This window comes from Pseudophryne corroboree, chromosome 1 (genome assembly GCF_028390025.1).
Source record: "Pseudophryne corroboree isolate aPseCor3 chromosome 1, aPseCor3.hap2, whole genome shotgun sequence".
NCBI classification, from domain to species: domain Eukaryota; kingdom Metazoa; phylum Chordata; class Amphibia; order Anura; family Myobatrachidae; genus Pseudophryne; species Pseudophryne corroboree.
The window spans coordinates 641,414,014-641,434,299 of NC_086444.1; the positions used below are offsets into that span (position 1 = coordinate 641,414,014).

Consider the following 20,286-nt stretch of genomic DNA (forward strand, 5'->3'; position numbering starts at 1 on the left):
TCAAGGTCGTCCCATACAGATCTAGTCAGACAATGTAACGGCAGTAGCTTACATAAGCCGTCAAGGTGGAACAAAATGCAGGGCGGCAATGGCAGAGGTGACAAAGATACTCCTCTGGGTAGAAGGACATGCAAAAGCTCTGTCTGCAATTTTCATTCTGGGAGTGGACAACTGGGAAGCAGACTTCCTCAGCAGACACGATCTCCATTCGGGAGAATGGTGCCTCCACCCAGAAGTCTTTGCATAGGTAACAAGTCGTTGGGGCGTTCCTCAAGTGGACATGATGGCATCTCGTCTCAACAAGAAGCTTCCGACATATTGTTCCAGGTCGAGAGACCCTCAAGCAATAGCAGTGGATGCACTGGTGACCCAGTGGGTTTTTCAGTCTGTGTATTTGTTCCCTCCACTTCCACTTTTTCCAAAGGTTCTCAAGATCATCCGAAGAACAAGAGTTCGAGTAATTCTCATTGCTCCAGACTGGCCAAGGAGGACCTGGTATCCAGATCTTCGGGAGTTATTATTGGAAGTTCCTTGGCCTCTTCCTCTTCGCGAGGACCTGCTTCAGCAGGGGCCGTTAGTTTTTCAGGACTTACCACGGCTGCGTTTGACGGCATGGCTTTTGAGCGCCAGATCCTAGCCCGTAAGGGTATTCCCAATTAAGTCATTCCCACACTCCTTCTGGCCAGGAAAGGGGTGACGTCCAAACATTACCATCGGATTTGGAGAAAATAAGTATCTTGGTGTGAATCCAAGAAGTCTCGTGCGGTGGAGTTTCAATTAGGACGTCTTCTCCGATTCCTACAGGCGGCTGTGGATGCTGGATTGAGATTAGGATCTATCAAGGTTCAGATTTCGGCCTTGTCGGTTTTCTTTCAGAAACAATTGGTTTCTCTTCCTGAGGTCTAGACGTTTGTAAAGTGGGTTCTGCGCATCCAACCTCCCTTTGTGCCTCCTGCGGCGCCATGGGATCTTAATGTAGTGTTGCAGTTCCTTAAATCGGACTGGTTTGAGCCTCTAAAAGACGTAGAGTTGAAGTTTCTCACTTGGAAAGTGGTCATGCTATTATCCTTGGCTTCAGGCAGACGGGTGTCTCAGTTAGGAGCTCTTTCACACAAGAGTCCTTAATATTTCATGAAGATAGGGCTGAACTGAGAACACGTCGGCATTTTCTTCCGAAGGTTGTGTCTTCTTTTCAGATCAACCAACCAGTGGTGGTGCCAGTGGCTTCTGACACCTCAGCCGTCTCCAAAATCTTTGGATGTCGTCAGAGCGTTGAGGACTTATGTTGCAAGAACGTCTAGGATAAGGACAACAGAATCTTTGTTTGTCCTGTGACCCCAACAAGATTGGGGGTCCTGCTTCTAAGCAGACTATTGCGCGCTGGATCAGGGGTACCATTCAGCACGCTCATTCCACTGCCGGATTGCCATTACCGACTTCGGTAAAAGCCCGCTCTACAAGGAAAGTGGGTTCGTCCTGGGCGGCTGCTTGGGGTGTCTCGGCTTTACAAATCTGCCGAGCTGCTACTTTGTCAGGTGCAAACACGTTTGCTAAGTTTTTTTATAAGTTTGACACCTTGGCTGCTGACGACCTAAGATTTGGTCAGTCAGTTCTGCAGGATCATTAGGACTTTCCCGCCCATACTGGGAGCTATGGTATATCCCCATGGTACTAAAATGGACCCCAGCATCGTCTAGGACGTAAGAGAAAATAGGATTTTAATTACCTGCCGGTAAATCCTTTTCTCGTAGTCCGTAGAGGATGCTGGGCGCCCACCCAGTACTCCTTTTTCCTGCTGATTACATTTCTCTTTTTGCACATTTTTTCATGTGTTCAGTTGTTAACAGCTGTTAAGTCATGCCAACCAGCATACATAACGTATGTTAAAGGCCATGTTAGCCAACATGTTGTTTATGGATGGTGTGAGCTGGTGTGAATCTCGCCACAAGTTTAATAGTAATTCCTCTCTCGAAAATGTCAGTCTCCTCGGGCATAGTTCCTATACTGAGGTCTGGAGGAGGGGTATAGAGGGAGGAGCCAGTTCACACTGTTGAAATGTCTTAACGTGCCGAAGGCTCCTGCGGAACAGTCTATATCCCATGGTACTAAAATGGACCCCAGCATCCTCTACAGACTACGAGAAAAGGATTTACTGGCAGGTAATTAAAATCCTATTTTTTTTTTCATCTTATTGAATTGGCTGTTGAGTCTTAAGCTGGATACACAGCTATACAATTGTCGACCCATTTTCCCAATATCGGGTGAACGGCCGTTGCTTGTATAGGTGTGTGCTCTGTACCGATGCAGGAGTGTTTGCCAATAAACTGCTTATAATGCTTCTGCAACGGTCAGGATCAGGATGTTGCATCATACGTGCTGCACATGCGACCTCCCAATCCCCATAGTGGAGCCGCTACAGCGCGCCCCCCCCCCCCCCCCCCCCTCCCCCCCGCTGCTGCTCCTGCCTCACAGGAAGTCGCAGCTTGATACTGCATTTTTTTCTGCCACTCACTGTTATTTCCCCTAAACAGCCCTTGACTGCCAATCACTTTGCAAATAAATCTTCACTGTGAGCGCCATCTCTAAGGTAACTTGGCACATGCGCATTGTGACCATGACACAAGCGCAGTTTATCAATAATCTCTCAACTACATAAAAATTTGGGGTAGGATTAGGCAGGGTGGCATAATTTCTTGAAGAACTGTCTGAAACTTGAGAGTGTACGCAAGAATGCACGAAATGGTGCTGCAATTAATCATTTTCAGTTGTGTCCCATTCAGCCATTTATAAAATGCTTCAACAGAGGTTCACAAATGCCCTGCTTCTGTACCTTGTGTATTAACAAACACTGTGTTGATATTTTTTTTAATTTGCCTATATGTCTCAATTAGCTGAACCCATGCTACTGCAGCAAGATAACTGATCAATTGGAAAGCAGATGATTTTTTTTGTGGGTGAAATGAGACATATGTCAGAGGATCTGAGACTGTTCTCTATAGGGGAAATTGAGCTAGCATCTCAGCCGTAATGTGGTCTGGATAAATCGCATTGCAGCCGTCAACATTGCTTGTTTTTTAATCCCACCCTGTTGAGGTGTCCAGGAAAATTTGCAATGTTCACCCGAACTTTGCAGATGTTCGGCGACACAATGTCTTTACTTCAAACCACTCCTATGCCGTCACTACAGATATGGGGTTCATTATTCAGAAACATTTTAGGCAGGAAGCTCTAAAAATACAAACTGATACATTTTAATAGTTGCTACTATATAGTGCAATGTAAATTTCTATGTTTTTATTTTCTTTGGTCTTTTTTGTCTCTTAGATTTCCCCTTACTCGACCTCTTCTTTGTAAGAAATGGGAAGCTGCAGTCAGAAGGGTGGACTTTAAACCGACCAAGTACAGTAGCATTTGCTCTGATCATTTTACACCTGACTGCTTTAAGAGAGCCTGTAACAATAAACTTCTGAAGGATAACGCTGTCCCAACTGTGTTCTCTTATACAGATTCTAAGCCCCTGGTAAGATCAACCAACCTCATTGTTCCAAAAATATTTTTTTTTATTACAGAGCTCAATATTAAGGCGTCTCACATACTTCTTAATTTTTTGACAACACGATCAGCTAATTCAGTGGTTCTCAAATTGTGTGCCGTGGCACCCTGGGATGTCTTGGATACTTGCAGGGGTGCCCTGGGTTGGTAGTCCAGGACCAATTCAAATTATTTATGGTCCATGTAATATGCAAAACCAGTGAGGGTGGCTGCCAGTCATAAAATATGTGGACAAAAAGAAGCAAATTGTGTCCCTCACCACACAGTTGAACCTAATGATAACCTATAAACACAATTTACTTAATTTAATACTTCTTTCTAAATTTCCCAATAAGAAACTTTTGGCCTAGGGGTGCCATGCCAAAAATTCTATTTCTCTTCTCTAGGGCGCTGTGATTCAAAAAAGTTTGGGAACCACTTGGCTAGCTAGTTACAAAACATCTGCCTACTTCTGTACAAAATGGCAAGGCCTTGACAGTGAGACAGACAGGGTCAGAGAAAACTAAAGCTTTCTGCAACAATGGAGTATAGAGGAGTGTTCCAGACAGTAAATAGTATATGCTGCTGCAGGGCAATATATTCAAATAAAATACGAGTGAAGTTGCCTCAGGCAGTTTGTGCAGAAGCACACCTACTGCTAGTGCACTTAAGCTACAGTAAGTACACACTATACAATTATCTGTCAGATAATCTGCCAGATCTGGTTGTAATGACAATCGACCATTTGTTCCTAAACAGTGGAAAACAAACAAAACCTGACGTTCAGACAAATTGGTTAAACACAAATTTAACCAACTTGGATGAACGACTGTTTTTGTCCGTTTTGTAGTGTTTGGGAGTAAATGGTTGATTGTCATTTGCTCTCATCCATTACCAGATTTCCATTCCAACCAGCTAGATCTGGCAGATAATCTGCCAGATAATTGTATAATGTGTACCGATCTTAAAATTGAGGTTTTCTGATGGATGGGGATACAGGGGTGGGAAGTTGAATTTGTGTACCAAGTGTCTAACTTCTGAACTACCTTCTGTGCCATCGGTCATAGTGCTCGCTAACGGACTCAGAGAAACTGATATAACTTAAGTATTAAAATTACTTTTTATTTTGCATTTAGTATGTGACACAGTGTACATACAGTGCATCAGGAAAGTATTCACAGCGCTTCACTTTTTCTTCATTTTGTTATATTACAGCCTTATTCCAAATTGGAAAAAATTAGTTTTTTCCCTCAAAATTCTACACACAGTACCCCATAATGGCGTGAAAAAAAGTTTTTATGAGATTTTTGCAAATTTATTGAAAATAAAAAACTAAGTTGATCGTAGATGTTTACACATAATACATACACGTGACCAGCAGTTGGGATGCTGGCAGTCAGAAGACTGACAGTGGCATGGTTATTTGTAATGTACAGATGTGTCCTGATACTTCTAGCCTCAACAAGCCACTCAGTGTGAGATGCATGGAGCGAGTGAGCCGCCAGGTCCCGTACAACTCTACTAGCATCTGGCGTCTTTTTCTCTAGCATCCATAAGGGATATTGGGGAATTAGTACGAGGTATTAGTAATCAGGAGAGGATGCACACTCTGGAGCTCCAGAGAGTTTTCTTCAGTTTCTTTTAAAACTTTATTATTTTCGGTATTCTGTTTGGGCAACAGCATACCTGCACCGTGGGAGTTAAGGGTAGGGGGCGGGGCGGTTAGCGGTCTCTTCAGGCGTCAGACGCTTCTCGCTGCAGGACCACCGTCCTGGGTGGTTGTTGTACAGCGGGGCGCTGCGCCTTAGCGGTCACAATCGCAGCATGCTGCACACCCCCAACATTGCCTGAAGGTGACAAGAGTGGTGAGTACAAACCGGGGGCCCCGCTAGGGGGTCCCCCGGTTCTTGGTGCGGTACAAACACAGGGGCGGCATATGGGACCCTCTCGGGGGAGACCCGCTATAGCCTCCCTGTGTACACTGGCAGCGGTAGTGAAAACAAACACTTATTTGATGGTTTTTACACTTATATGGAGACTTTGCCAGTATAAATATCTATGAAGCTCCGGCACCATTACAGGGGGGGCGGAGCTTCCTCAGAGTGGGACCAGCGTCATTTTGGCACCTTCCTCTGCTTACAGCTGCAGCAGCAGGCACACACATTTCCTCCAGACACTCTGCATACGTAGGAAAACTGGTACAGGGGTGTAGCAAAGGGGGAGAGCCGCTATTGTACACAATCTGTGTCCTGAAAAGGACAAAAGCTCCGGTGTTACACTGTGATATAACTGCTTGCAGTCTCACTGGGGTTGTTTAACTTGAGTGTGCTGTTCCCTTCACTCTGTCTCCTCTCACATACAGTAAGGGCAGGCCTGCTATTATAATACTTGTCTGTGTGTATGGGTTGTGTACTGTAAACATGGTAAAACACCAATTAAGCAGTGTATGTCACACCAGATTCTCTCTCTCTATGAACTATGCAGCCAGTCCTCACAACTCAGTGAGTGGGAGGGTCAAGAGCCTTTCTGGCTAGGTGCCATAAAATCCATGATATCAGATATGTCATCTCAGCTCACTAGTAATACTCAAAAAAACTCAAACAACAGACCTAGCTGCAAGGGCAGATGTTCAACAGCCCCTTCCCTCTCTAGATCAGGACCACAAAAACCTGGGTTACCTGCTTTACTCTCAGACTCTGATGAGGAGATACAGGAGGAGGGGGAGGACTTGGGTCTTGTTACTGGGGATTCCTCTTCTGCACAGGGTATTGAGCCCCTCATTCTTGCTATACAGGACGTGTTAAAACTCCCTCTAGAGGACGCTGCAGCTCAGCAGTCGTTTTTTTCTGAACACAGAACAAACTCAGTGTCACTTTCCCTGTTCTGCATAGCTGGATGACCGGTTTAAGTTAGCCTGGAAAAATCCAGATAAGAAATACCAAGTGACTGTTTTTGCACACTTCCCATTTGCTCCTGAAGGCAGGAAACTCTGTGAAGAACCCCTGGCTGTAGACGTATCAGTCTCTCGCCTACCTAAAAAGGCAGTACTGCCAGCCCCGGGCTCCTTTACCATAAAAGACCCCAGGGATAGACTTCAGTGTAGTCTCTCTTTTTCGATCTATACAGCGGCTGGTATATCACAAAAACCGGTCATAGCGGGTTGCTGGATGACTCATGCCATTCATACGTGGACTATTCAAATTGAAGAGGACCTCTCGGGAGATATGTCCCTGGTCACTATGGTGACTCTCCTAAAACACATTCAAGACACTGCACGCGTCCTGTGTCATTCTCTCAAGGAGATAGGCAATATTAATAATAGGACCACTGCTATGGCCGTGTCGGCACACAGTGCTTTGTGGTTGCATCAGTGGATAACGGATGCAGAGTTCAAGCGCAGTGTAGAGTTCCTTTTTCAGGGGATTGGCTCTTCAGAGTTGAATTGGATATATGGATTTCTAAAGTTACTGCGGGGAAATCCACGTTTCTCCCCTCTGGGGCCCCGCCAGCTAGACGTTCCTACCCGGGGCCGTCTTCTCAGTCCTTTTCGGTTTAACAGATTTAGGTCTAGGGCCAGAGGTGCCTCCAATGCGGCTAGAGACATGAAAACCAGGAACAGAGCACCAGTTCAGCGTCCACTAAGGCCTCAGCATGACTGTGCCCACCCACTCCGAGGGGATCTCGAGGTGGGAGCTCGGCTGCGTCACTTCAGCCGCATCTGGGAAAGCTCCTGTCAGGATACCTGGGTAAAGGACCTCATTTCTCATGGCTACAAGCTGGAGTTCGACAACGCTCCTCCCCGACGATTTTTCAAATCAAGCTTACCAGCCTTGGGGGATACGCGTGTTACGCTGCAAGAGGCCATCCTAAAATTGGTCCAGTCCCAAGTCATTGTTCCAGTGCCACTGCAACAATAGGGAAAGGGTTACTACTCAAACCTGTTCGTGGTACCGAAACCGGACGGTTCGGTGAGGCCCATTTTGAATCTGAAATCCTTGAACCCTTCCCTAAAGGTTTTCAAGTTCAAGATATAATCCTTGCGAGCAGTGACTGCGGGCCTGGAAGAAAGAGAGTTCATGGTCTCACTGGATATAAAGGACTCCTATCTCCATATTCCGATTTGGCCACCTCACCAGGCTTACCTGGGGTTTGCCCTGCTGAACGATCACTACCAGTTACAGGCGCTACCCTTCGGCCTGTCCACAGCTCCGAGGGTGTCACGAAGGGGATGGCGGAGATGATGTTCCAACTCTGGCTTCAGGGGGTCAATATTGTCCCTTAGCTGGACGATCTCTTGATAAAGGCAAGATCCGGGGAGCTTTTATTGCTCCATATAGACCACTCTATCCAACTTCTGTCAAACCATGGGTGGATCCTCAATTTACAGAAGTCCCACCTGGAGCCAATTCAGCGGCTCCTGTTCCTGGGAATGTTGCTGGATACTGTGGCCCAGAAAGTGTTCCTCCCAAAGGACAAAGCGAGAACACTCCAGGAGATGGTCCAAATGGTTCTAAGGCCTACTCGTATATATCCATCCATCTTTGCATAAGATTGTTGGGGAAAATGGTAGCCTCATACGAGGCGATCCAGTATGGAAGGTTCCATGCCAGAACATTTAAATTGGATCTCCTGAGCAAGTGGTCCGGATCACATCTTCAGATGCACCAGATAAATACGGCTGTCACCTCAGGCCAGCATTTCCCTCCTGTGGTGGCTGCAGTCCTCAAACCTACTGGAAGGTCGTAGTTTCAGGGTTCAAGATTGGATCCTCTTCACGACAGATGTGAGTCTGAGAGGATGGGGAGCTGTCACCCAGGGGGCTCAGTTCCAGGGCAGGTGGTCAGCCCATGAAGCCCTACTTTCAATCAACATTCTGTAACTTCGGACAATCTACAATTCTCTGCTTCAGGCCTCTCCTCTACTCTGGATCACGTGCTCCAAGTTCAGTCGGACAACGCCACGGCGGTGGCGTACATAAATCAACAAGGAGGGACAAAAAGCAGGGCGTGAAGTGCATGCGAGAAGTGTAAAAGATACTCTGGGCAGAAAGAAATGCAAGAGCAATGTCCGCAATCTTCATTCTGGGACTGGACAACTGGGAAGCGGATTTCCCAAGTCGTCACGAGCTCCACCTGGGAGAATGGGGGCTCCACCATCAGGTGTTTCAGCAGATCATTGACCAGTGGGACTGCCCACAAATAGACATGATGGTTTCTCGACTCAACAAGAAGCTTAGCTGGTATTGCTCACGAACCAGCGACCCTCAGGCGAGGGCAGTAGATGCACTGACGTCTCCTTTGCCTTTCTGACTGGTCTACCTGTTTGCTCCCAAGGGTGCTAAAGCGAATTAGGAATCCGAGTCCCGGCAATTCTGAATGCCTCGGAGGGCGTGGTACGCAGATCTTCTGGACATGTCCGTCGAAGACCCTTGTTCTCTGCCAATGAGAAGAGATCTTCAACATGGACCGTTCGTCTACCCAGACTTAATGGCGACTTTGTTTGACGGCATGGAGGTTGAGCAAAACACCCTAGCTCACAAAGGCCTTTCCAAAAAGGTTATTGCTACCATGGTTCAGGCCAGGAAACCTGTGACGTCAAAACACTATCATCATATCTGGCGAAGATATGTCTCTTGGTGGGAGGAATGTACGTATCTGCCTGCAGAGTTCCACTTGGGACGTTTCCTGCAGGCTGGTGTGGATAAGGGCTTATGTCTTGGTTCCATTAAGGTCCAGATTTCAGCTCTTTCAATTTTCTTCCAGAAGAAATTGGCAGTGTTGCCAGAAGTTCAGACCTTCTTGCAAGAGGTACTTCACATACAACCTCCTTTTGTGCCGCCCACGTCACCCTGGGATTTGAATGTAGTGTTGGAATTTTTACAGTCCTCCTGGTTTGAACCTTCTGATGACTGTAGAAGACAAGTACCTCACGTGGAAGACAGTGATGTTATTGGCCCTAGCTTCTACTAGGCGTGTTTCAGAATTGGGGGCCCTATCGTGTAAAATTCCCTACTTGGTCTTTTACTAGGACAGAGCGGAGCTCATGACTAGGCAGCAGTTCCTGCTGAAGGTCGTCTCTGCGTTCCACTTGAATCAACCTATTGTGGTTCCGTCAAGTTCTGGCACTTCTGCTCCTCCGGAGGCATAGGATGCTGTGCGAGCCTTGAAGATCTACATCAAGAGGACGGCTCGGATCAGAGAGACGGATTCCTTGTTTGTGCAATATGATGCGCAGAAAAAGGGTTGCACTGCTTCGAAGCAGTCCATTGCTCGTTGGATTAGGCTTACTATCCAACAGGCCTATGTGTCGGCAGCCTTGCCTGTTTCATAGTCTCTGAAGGCCCACTCTACAAGATTGGTGGTGTCTTCCTGCGCGGCTGCCCGTGGAGTCTCGGCCTTGCAACTATGCCGCGCTGCTACCTGGTCGGGGAAGAACACGTTTTTGTTAAGTTCTACAGGTTTGATGCCCTGGCCAAAGAGGATACCCAGTTTGGGCAGGCGGTGCTGCAGACGTCTCCGCACATTCCCACCCATTCTGGAAGCTTTGTGACGTACCCATCGTACTAATTCCCCCAATATCCCTTATAGATGCTAGAGAAAATAGGATTTTAATTACTTACTGGTAAATCCTTTTCTCTTAGTCCATAAGGGATGTTGGGAACCCACCTGAGTGCGTTGACTTTTCTGCAGGTTTTCTCTTATATGGTTACCTGTTCAGCTGTTGCTGTTTTTTGTTCACAGCCATTGCTGGTCGTTTTACGTTATTGGTGTGTGAATCTCGCCACTCATTGTTGTTTTGTTCCTTCTCTCAAGTATGTCCATTCTCCTTCGGGCACTATTTTACCTGTAACTGCCTGTGGGAGGGGGCATAGAGGGGAGGAGCAAGCACACCCAGTTGAAGAAATTTAAAGTGCACCAGCTTCTTTGGACCCCGTCTGTACCCCATCGTACTAATTCCCCAATATCCCTTATGGACTATGAGAAAAGGATTTACCGGAAGGTAATTTAATCTTTTTTTTTTTTTTTTTTAATGCAAGAAATGCAACTCAATGTGTGGGATGCACCAGGACACTGTGCTGATTAATTTGATATGCAACACTTCTATTATACATGTATGACTGGTTAACGTAGTCTGTATACAAAGAACAGCAGAACTTGTATTGGAAAAAAGCTGCTGTCGCTGCATCCTAGCACTTAGTACACCGTTTCAGAGACTCTGTTGCAAACAGATATACAAGTGTCACATATTACAATAATCAGCGTAGTTTCCTGGTGCGAGTATGGGTCATACGGTCGACAACTGAAATAGGTCAATACAGTCATTATGTCGACAGGAACAAAGTCGACATGGAAAAAGGTCAACATCGTAAAGTGACTGGGAACCGTGCACCATGTCCCCTCGCATGGCGAGCTTCGGGCAGGTTACTATTCCCAGTCGTAGTCCACGTAGATCGTAAAGTATGAAAATGAAAAAAAAAAAGTGAAACGCATGTCGACCTTTTTCCACGTTGACCTAGTGACTATGTTAACCTAATGACCGTATCGCCCTGGTGCATCCTAGTCACATTGCAACTAAGATGCATATTTGTGGGGGGGGGGGGAGAAATACACACGATGCTAGCATAGTCTCATGGGACTTGGCACATCTCGAGGCATTGTTTGGCATGACTGCAGCAATGATGTACGATGACACATCTGTAATTATTGGATGGATAACAGCTGAATCATGCTGGTGCTTCTCAATGACAAATAGGTGGAAAAAAAAGTGATGATGTGGAGTTTTTTTTGTTTTATGCCAAGATTCTGTAAAACATTTTTCAAGTTGTATGTATGTATGTATGTATGTATGTATGTATTGTTTGCCTCCTTTTTTTTTTTTTTTTTTTTAAACCATCTTTCTCTAACGTCCTAGTGGATGCTGGGGACTCCGTAAGGACCATGGGGAATAGACTGCTCCGCAGGAGACAGGGCACTTTAAAAAAGAATTAGGACTACTGGTGTGCACTGGCTCCTCCCTCTATGCCCCTCCTCCAGACCTCAGTTAGAATCTGTGCCCGGCCGAGCTGGGTGCACTTTAGTGAGCTCTCCTGAGCTTGCTAATAAGAAAGTATTTTGTTAGGATTTTTTATTTTCAGAGAGATCTGCTGGCAACAGGCTCTCTGCTACGTGGGACTGAGGGGAGAGAAGCAGACCTACTAACTGCGGATAGGTCATGCTTCTTAGGCTACTGGACACCATTAGCTCCAGAGGGATCGAACACAGGAACGCACCCTTGGTCGTCCGATCCCGGAGCCGCGCCGCCGTCCCCCTCGCAGAGCCAGAAGCCGGCGTGTGAAGCAAGAAGACGTCAAAAGCGGCGGCAGAAGACTCCAGTCTTCACATGAGGTAGCGCACAGCACTGCAGCTGTGCGCCATTGCTCCCACAACAAACCCACACACACCGGTCACTGTAGGATGCAGGGCGCATGGGGGGGGGGGGGGGGGGCGCCATGGGCAGCAATTAAGTACCTCTTGGCATAAAAGGGCATATATACAGTTGGGCACTGTATATATGCATGACCCCCTGCCATTATTTTACACAAAATCGCGGGACAGAAGCCCGCCGCTGAGGGGGCGGGGCTTCTTCCTCAGCACTCACCAGCGCCATTTTCTCTCCACAGCTCCGCTGAGAGGAAGCTCCCCAGGCTCTCCCCTGCAGATTCACGGTAGAAAGAGGGTAAAAAGAGAGGGGGGGCACATAAATTTAGCGCAATATCAGTATATACAGCAGCTACTGGGTAAACACTAAGTTACTGTGTAATTCCTGGGTCATATAGCGCTGGGGTGTGTGCTGACATACTCTCTCTCTCTGTCTCTCCAAAAGGCCTTGTGGGGGTTCTGTCCTCAAATAGAGCATCTCCTGTGTGTGTGGTGTCGGTACGCTTGTGTCAACATGTTTGACGAGGAAGGCTATGTGGAAGCAGAGCAGGTGCAGATGAATGTGGTGTCTCCGCCGACGGTGCCGACACCTGATTGGATGGATATGTGGAAGGTGTTAAATGATAATGTAAACTCCTTGCATAAAAGGTTGGATAAAGCTGATGCCTTGGGACAGTCAGGGTCCCAACCCATGCCTGATCCTACAGCGCAGAGGCCGTCAGGGTCTCAGAAGCGCCCACTATCCCAAATTGTTGACACGGATATCGACACGGATTCTGACTCCAGTGTCGATGGCGATGATGCAAAGTTGCAGCCTAAAATGGCTAAAGCCATCCGCTACATGATTATAGCAATGAAGGATGTATTGCACATCTCAGAGGAAAACCCTGTCCCTGCCAAGAGGGTTTATATGTTTGCGGAGAAAAGGCAAGAAGTGACTTTTCCCCCTTCACATGAGTTAAATGAGTTATGTGAAAAAGCTTGGGATTCTCCTGATAGGAAAATGCATATTTCCAAACGGTTACTTATGGCGTATCCTTTCCAGCCAACGGACAGGTTACGCTGGGAATCCTCCCCTAGGGTAGACAAAGCTTTGACACGCTTATCTAAGAAGGTAGCCCTGCCGTCACAGAATACGGCCGCCCTAAAAGATCCTGCGGATAGAAAGCAGGAAGGTATTCTGAAGTCCGTTTACACACATTCAGGTACCCTACTAAGGCCGGCAATTGCGTCGGCCTGGATGTGTAGTGCTGTAGCAGCATGGACAGATACTCTGTCTGAGGAGCTTGATACCTTGGCCAAGGATACTATATTGCTGACCCTGGGGCATATAAAAGACGCTGTCCTATACATGAGGGATGCCCAGAGAGACATTTGCCTACTGGGCTCTAGAATAAATGCAATGTCAATTTCTGCCAGAAGGGTCCTGTGGACTCTGCAATGGACAGGTGATGCCGACTCAAAAAAGCACATGGAGGTTTTACCTTATAAGGGTGAGGAATTGTTTGGGGACGGTCTCTCGGACCTAGTTTCCACAGCTACGGCTGGGAAGTCAAATTTTTTGCCATATATTCCCTCACAACCTAAGAAAGCACCGTATTACCAAATGCAGTCCTTTCGATCACAAAGAGGCAAGAAAGTCAGAGGTGCGTCCTTTCTTTCCAGAGGCAGGGGTAGAGGAAAGAAGCTGCACAATACAGCTAGTTCCCAGGAACAGAAGTCCTCCCCGGCTTCCACTAAATCCACCGCATGAATCCAGGAGCGGTGTGGGCGCGTCTCCGAAATTTCAGCCACCAGTGGGTTCGCTCACAGGTGGATCCCTGGGCTATACAGATTGTGTCTCAGGGATACAAGCTGGAATTCGAAGTGATGCCCCCTCACCGTTACCTCAAATCGGCCCTGCCAGCTTCCCCCATAGAAAGGGAAGTAGTGTTAGCGGCAATTCACAAATTATATCTCCAGCAGGTGGTGGTAAAGGTTCCCCTCCCTCAACAGGGAAGGGGTTACTATTCCACAATGTTTGTGGTTCCGAAACCGGACGGTTCGGTCAGACCCATATTGAATTTAAAATCCCTGAACATTTACCTGAAAAGGTTCAAGATGGAATCGCTCAGGGCGGTCATTGCAAGCCTGGAAGAGGGGGATTTTATGGTGTCTCTGGACATAAAGGATGCTTACCTGCATGTCCCCATTTATCCACCTCATCAGGAGTACCTCAGATTTGTGGTACAGGACTGTCATTACCAATTCCAGACGTTGCCGTTTGGTCTGTCCACGGCACCGAGAATATTTACCAAGGTAATGGCAGAAATGATGGTGCTTCTGCGAAAGCAAGGAGTTACAATTATCCCATACTTGGACGATCTCCTCATAAAGGCGAGGTCCAGAGAGCAGTTGCTGATCAGCGTAGCACACTCTCGGGAGGTGTTACAACAGCACGGCTGGATTCTGAATATTCCAAAGTCGCAGCTGATTCCTACGACGAGTCTGCCCTTCCTGGGCATGATTCTGGACACAGACCAGAAGAAGGTGTTTCTCCCGGAGGAGAAGGCCCAGGAGCTCGTGACTCTGGTCAGAGACCTCTTAAAACCAAAACAGGTGTCGGTGCATCTATGCACGCGAGTCCTGGGAAAGATGGTGGCATCATACGAAGCCATTCCCTTCGGCAGGTTCCATGCGAGGACCTTTCAGTGGGATCTGTTGGACAAGTGGTCCGGATCGCATCTTCAGATGCATCGGCTGATCACCCTATCCCCCAGGGCCAGGGTGTCTCTTCTGTGGTGGCTGCAGAGTGCTCACCTTCTCGAGGGCCGCAGGTTCGGCATACAGGACTGGGTCCTGGTGACCATGGATGCAAGCCTCCGTGGGTGGGGGGCAGTCACTCAGGGAAGAAACTTCCAGGGGCTGTGGTCAAGTCAAGAGACTTGTCTGCACATAAATATCCTGGAACGAAGGGCCATATACAACGCCCTGAGTCAAGCGGAGCCTCTGCTTCGCAACCAACCGCTGCTGATTCAGTCAGACAACATCACCGCAGTGGCTCATGTAAACCGCCAGGGCGGCACAAGAAGCAGGGTGGCAATGGCAGAAGCCACCAGAATTCTTCGCTGGGCGGAGAATCACGTGCAAGCACTGTCAGCAGTGTTCATTCCGGGAGTGGACAACTGGGAAGCAGACTTCCTCAGCAGGCACGACCTCCACCCGGGAGAGTGGGGACTTCATCAAGAAGTCTTCACACAGATTACAAATCGATGGGAACTTCCACAGGTGGACATGATGGCATCCCGCCTCAACAAAAAGCTACAACGGTATTGCGCCAGGTCAAGAGACACTCAGGCGATAGCTGTGGACGCACTAGTGACACCGTGGGTGTTCCAGTCGGTTTATGTGTTTCCTCCTCTTCCTCTCATACACAAGGTGCTGAGAATCGTAAGAAAAAGAAGAGTGAGAACAATACTCATTGTTCCGGATTGGCCAAGAAGGGCTTGGTATCCGGAACTGCTAGAAATGCTCAGAGGACCCATGGCCTCTGCCTCTCAGACAGGATCTGTTGCAACAGGGGCCCTGTCTGTTCCAAGACTTACCGCGGCTGCGTTTGACGGCATGGCAGTTGAACGCCGGATCCTAGCGGATAAAGGCATTCCGGATGAGGTTATTCCTACGCTGATAAAGGCTAGCAAGGACGTGACAGCAAAACATTATCACCGTATATGGCAAAAATATGTTGCTTGGTGTGAGGCCAGGAAGGCCCCTACAGAGGAATTCCAACTGGGCCGTTTCCTTCACTTCCTACAGGCGGGAGTGACTATGGGCTTAAAATTAGGGTCCATTAAGGTCCAGATTTCGGCCCTATCCATTTTCTTTCAAAAGGAACTGGCTTCTCTTCCTGAAGTTCAAACTTTTGTAAAAGGAGTGCTGCATATTCAGCCGCCTTTTGTGCCACCAGTGGCACCTTGGGATCTTAACGTGGTGTTGAGTTTCCTGAAATCTCACTGGTTTGAGCCACTTAAGACCGTGGAGTTAAAATATCTCACGTGGAAAGTGGTCATGCTATTGGCCTTAGCCTCGGCTAGGCGTGTGTCTGAATTGGCGGCTTTGTCATGTAAAAGCCCCTATCTGGTTTTCCATATGGACAGGGCAGAGTTACGGACTCGTCCGCAATTTCTGCCAAAGGTGGTGTCATCCTTTCATTTGAACCAACCTATTGTGGTGCCTGCGGCTACTCGTGACTTGGAGGATTCCAAGTTACTAGATGTAGTCAGGGCTTTGAAGATTTATGTAGCCAGAACGGCTGGAGTCAGGAAAACTGACTCGCTGTTTACCCTGTATGCATCCAACAAGCTGGGTGCTCCTGCTTCAAAGCAAACTATTGCTCGCTGGATCTGTAACACGATTCAGCAGGCTCATTCTGCGGCTGGATTGCCGCATCCAAAATCAGTAATAGCCCATTCCACAAGGAAGGTAGGCGCTTCTTGGGCGGCTGCCCGAGGGGTCTCGGCATTACAGCTTTGCCGAGCAGCTACTTGGTCGGGTTCAAACACCTTTTGCAAAGTTCTACAAGTTTGATACCCTGGCTGAGGAGGACCTTGAGTTTGCTCATTCGGTGCTGCAGAGTCATCCGCACTCTCCCGCCCGTTTGGGAGCTTTGGTATAATCCCCATGGTCCTTACGGAGTCCCCAGCATCCACTAGGACGTTAGAGAAAATAAGATTTTACTTACCGGTAAATCTATTTCTCGTAGTCCGTAGTGGATGCTGGGCGCCCGTCCCAAGTGCGGACGACTTCTGCAATACTTGTATATAGTTATTGCTTAAATAAGGGTCATGTTATGGTTGCATCAGGTTTGTCTGATGCTCTGTTGTTCATACTGTTAACTGGGTAAGTTTATCACGAGTTATACGGTGTGATTGGTGTGGCTGGTATGAGTCTTGCCCTGGATTCCAAAATCCTTTCCTTGTACTGTCAGCTCTTCCGGGCACAGTTTCCTTAACTGAGGTCTGGAGGAGGGGCATAGAGGGAGGAGCCAGTGCACACCAGTAGTCCTAATTCTTTCTTAAAGTGCCCTGTCTCCTGCGGAGCCCATCTATTCCCCATGGTCCTTACGGAGTCCCCAGCATCCACTACGGACTACGAGAAATAGATTTACCGGTAAGTAAAATCTTATTTTAACATATATTAAAATTATTTTATTTTTTTTAAATCTAGAGCACCAAGAGTATTAAAAAGGAGGAGCTAAGCGCCCCTGCACCAACAATTTCTGAAATGGACCCTGCTATTGGTTTACTGCTGCCTCCTCCATACACTCCCAGTCATATAGCCGTGATTTGTGACCATAATTACACTGTGGAAGATACAGTACTTCAGAGGAGGAGAATACAGCAGCTGGAAGAGCAGGTTGATAAACTCAGGAAAAAGCTTAGAATTGCAAATCAGAGGTGCAGGAGACAAGAGCGCAGTCTGGAAAAGCTGGAAAAAGAGGTTTCAGATTATAAAAATGGATCTGGCTTTGTGATTGTTCCAAGCAATTATTTTGAAGTGTACAATGAAAGTGAAAGAACTGAGACCCACTCAATTATAAATATCTAGATCTGTAGCTTGTTCAGGTGATTTGAGCATTGGTGAGATAACATACAAACACCGTTCCACTATTTCATTACTTATGATGAGCTCTTTGCCACAAAAGTTCTATTGCTTCTTATAGACAGGCTTCTAACAACTCCTGTTTTGTATTAACTCCTATATGATATGTCTGCTTATGTTACTGAGATAATACATGATCAAGTGAACATTTTCTAAGATCTGAAAGGATCATATAAAAACAAATGGCTCATATACCTCTCTACTTAGCTGTTCATTAAAATATTGCTTCTATGAAACTATTATCTCCCTAATTAATTTCTAACCGTAATCTTACCTAATAGTTTAACTTTAGGAGAAGTCCTATTCTTAAGGTGGGTACACACTAGGCGATGTGCTTGGTGAATGGCATCGCCTAGTGTTTCCCCTCCCGGGCCGCCCTACGACGGGCATACACACTGTGCGATATCACTAATAATATCACACAGTGATGTCATGCTGTGGCCGGCCGGAGCATGCAACTTTGGACGATGAGTCCAAATTGAGCTGCATGCACGGTCAAGACAGAGTGTCGTTAACGACACTTGGCGGCGGCATACACACTGGGCAATATAGTAAACTATATCACTCAGGAGGGGGAAAATGAGCGATATAGTTTACTATATCACTAAGTGTGTACCCACCTTCTAAGCATCCAAACTGAGGTTTTTTTGTTTTGTTTTTTTACAGAATATAAAAACAGTTTTATAATTGAACGTAAGCTTGGTAATTTGTGGTCTGTTATACCTTCTCTTTAGTATGTTATGTAAAAAGCAGCGTTAGCAATAGAGTATGACCTTTCTGCAAGCATCTATTACCACAGCAGCTGAAGGTGATTTGTAAAGGTTATTAGTCATTGCACTAACAGAGAAACACCACAACCATATAATTAGAACAATGTACAAGTTTAAATGTTTCACAATAATTGTTATGATGAGAAAAACAAGTTTAAAATGCATGATTTTCAGTTAAGATTTATGTCCTCCAAATATTGGAAATTCTGTGAGGACAAAAAAAATTTCTTTTGATATGATGTGTTAAATGTTCTGTTTTTGTAACATTGACATTAAAGTTACTATTATAGTGGTTTCTTTAATATAAAGCTAATTGTAGTCTGTGTGTTTATTCATGTTGCATCAAAACTTATTTTCTAAGCCAATTAGTTACCATGTAGTTTCCTTTGTGTCATGGACCGGGGACTCTCCTCTGGTGCCGGTCTCCGGGAGCTCCATATCTGAGGGCTAGTGGTGCGGTATCGGAGGTCTGCGAGGGCCTCTGGTGTGCTGCAGCTGAGGGGGAGCAGGTGACTGTTTGACTTGCAGTCACTGGAGCACTGTGCAGGGAGGCTGCCTGAGTAAGATCCCCTTCTCTGGCGTGTATGCAGTACTGGGGGCCGCCACGTTGGGGACCAATTTTATAGTATGCCAATAGGATTTGGTCTCTGGTCTCTTCCAGCTGATCACAGGCTGAGCTCTCTGGTGAAAGAGGGCAGTCTGGTTTCAGTCCTTGCCAGTGCTTTGTTTATCTCAGTACAGGTGTCTTGGCTCTGTGCTCCCTGCAGGTTTACCTATGAGCCTTTCCAGGGTAAGGATCTTCAGCTCCATGGAATCGTTACCTTAGTTCCTTACTGCCGCCCAACCGCCAGTGGTTTCCTCAGCCCCGCGGGTCACAGCTTGCCGCTTAGGACAGCGCCTCCTGGAGTCCTATCCATAGAGGAAAATTGCAGTCCGTCAGTGTTCTTCAGCCACGACAAGCAATGATCCATTATACAAACTTCTTCATTGTTCTTGAGTCACGTCAGTAATTATCCAGCACACAATCTATTTCAGTGCTCTTCAGCCATGTCCGTAATCATCCAGCTAACAAACTCTTTCTGTAACGTTTGTTCTTGGACATTCCTCATTTAAGGTTTCCGGATTTTGCATCTTATTCTTCAGTTATTTTTGCTCTCACGTCTCTACTATAAAAAAGTTTGAGAAGAAATTAAATTTGTCCTCCTCAGTTCCTCTTTGCGGAAGCATCTACTTCTTCCACTAGCACTCACTTAACGGACTCGCAAATGCCGCAATTTGTGACAGTAAGCACTGGCTTCATGAATCCTACAGGTAAGCAAGCATCTGAAGGTAATGCCACGGCTAATATTCTGACTACCTAAACTAACAACATCTACTCAGGTGCAGTTGGTACAAGCCATGCACTCTGTCTGTATGACTGGATGCACTGCATGTTACTATCATGACGCCACAGATTCCAGCTCCTGCAGCTTCTCCAATAGCATCACCGTCTGTTCCAGTTCCCGTATCTTGTTTACAGTTATCCTCGCCTGGTAAATTTGGTGGAGATCCGAAGCTCTGCAGTGAATTCTTAAACCAGTGCGAGATTCAGTTTGAGGTACAAGCCACCAGTTTTCCATCTCCACGAACGAGAATAGCCTACATTATTTCTCTCTTAACCGGACAAGCAGTAGAGTAAATGTCCCCTTTATGGGAAAGGGACGATCCTATTCTTTTGAATTATTATACTGAGTTTGTTGCAAGATCTTCGACGAGCCGGACAGAACTACTTCAGCCTCTCTGGAAATTCTTTGTCACCGTCGGGGACTCAGTCAGTCAGTCAGTATGTCCTTCAGTTCAGTACCCTGTCTTACAAATTGAACTGGAATGATGAGGCATTGGCCGCTGCTTTCTGGAGCGGTTTATCGGATAAAATCAAGGACGACCTA

General features: G+C 46.8%; 1 protein-coding gene across 2 annotated transcripts in view; it reads left to right on the forward strand.

Moving 5' to 3' along the window:
* Positions 1–18,666, forward strand: part of THAP1 (THAP domain containing 1) — a 44,184-nt gene extending 25,518 nt beyond the window's left edge. For both annotated transcript variants that reach the window (XM_063914612.1, XM_063914613.1), the window contains exons 2-3: positions 3,325–3,520; positions 17,154–18,666. In XM_063914612.1, the coding sequence (XP_063770682.1) occupies positions 3,325–3,520; positions 17,154–17,534 (577 nt within the window). In that variant the 3' untranslated portion in view covers positions 17,535–18,666. The remainder of the gene's footprint in view (positions 1–3,324; positions 3,521–17,153) is intronic.
* Positions 18,667–20,286: the final 1,620 nt, after the last annotated feature.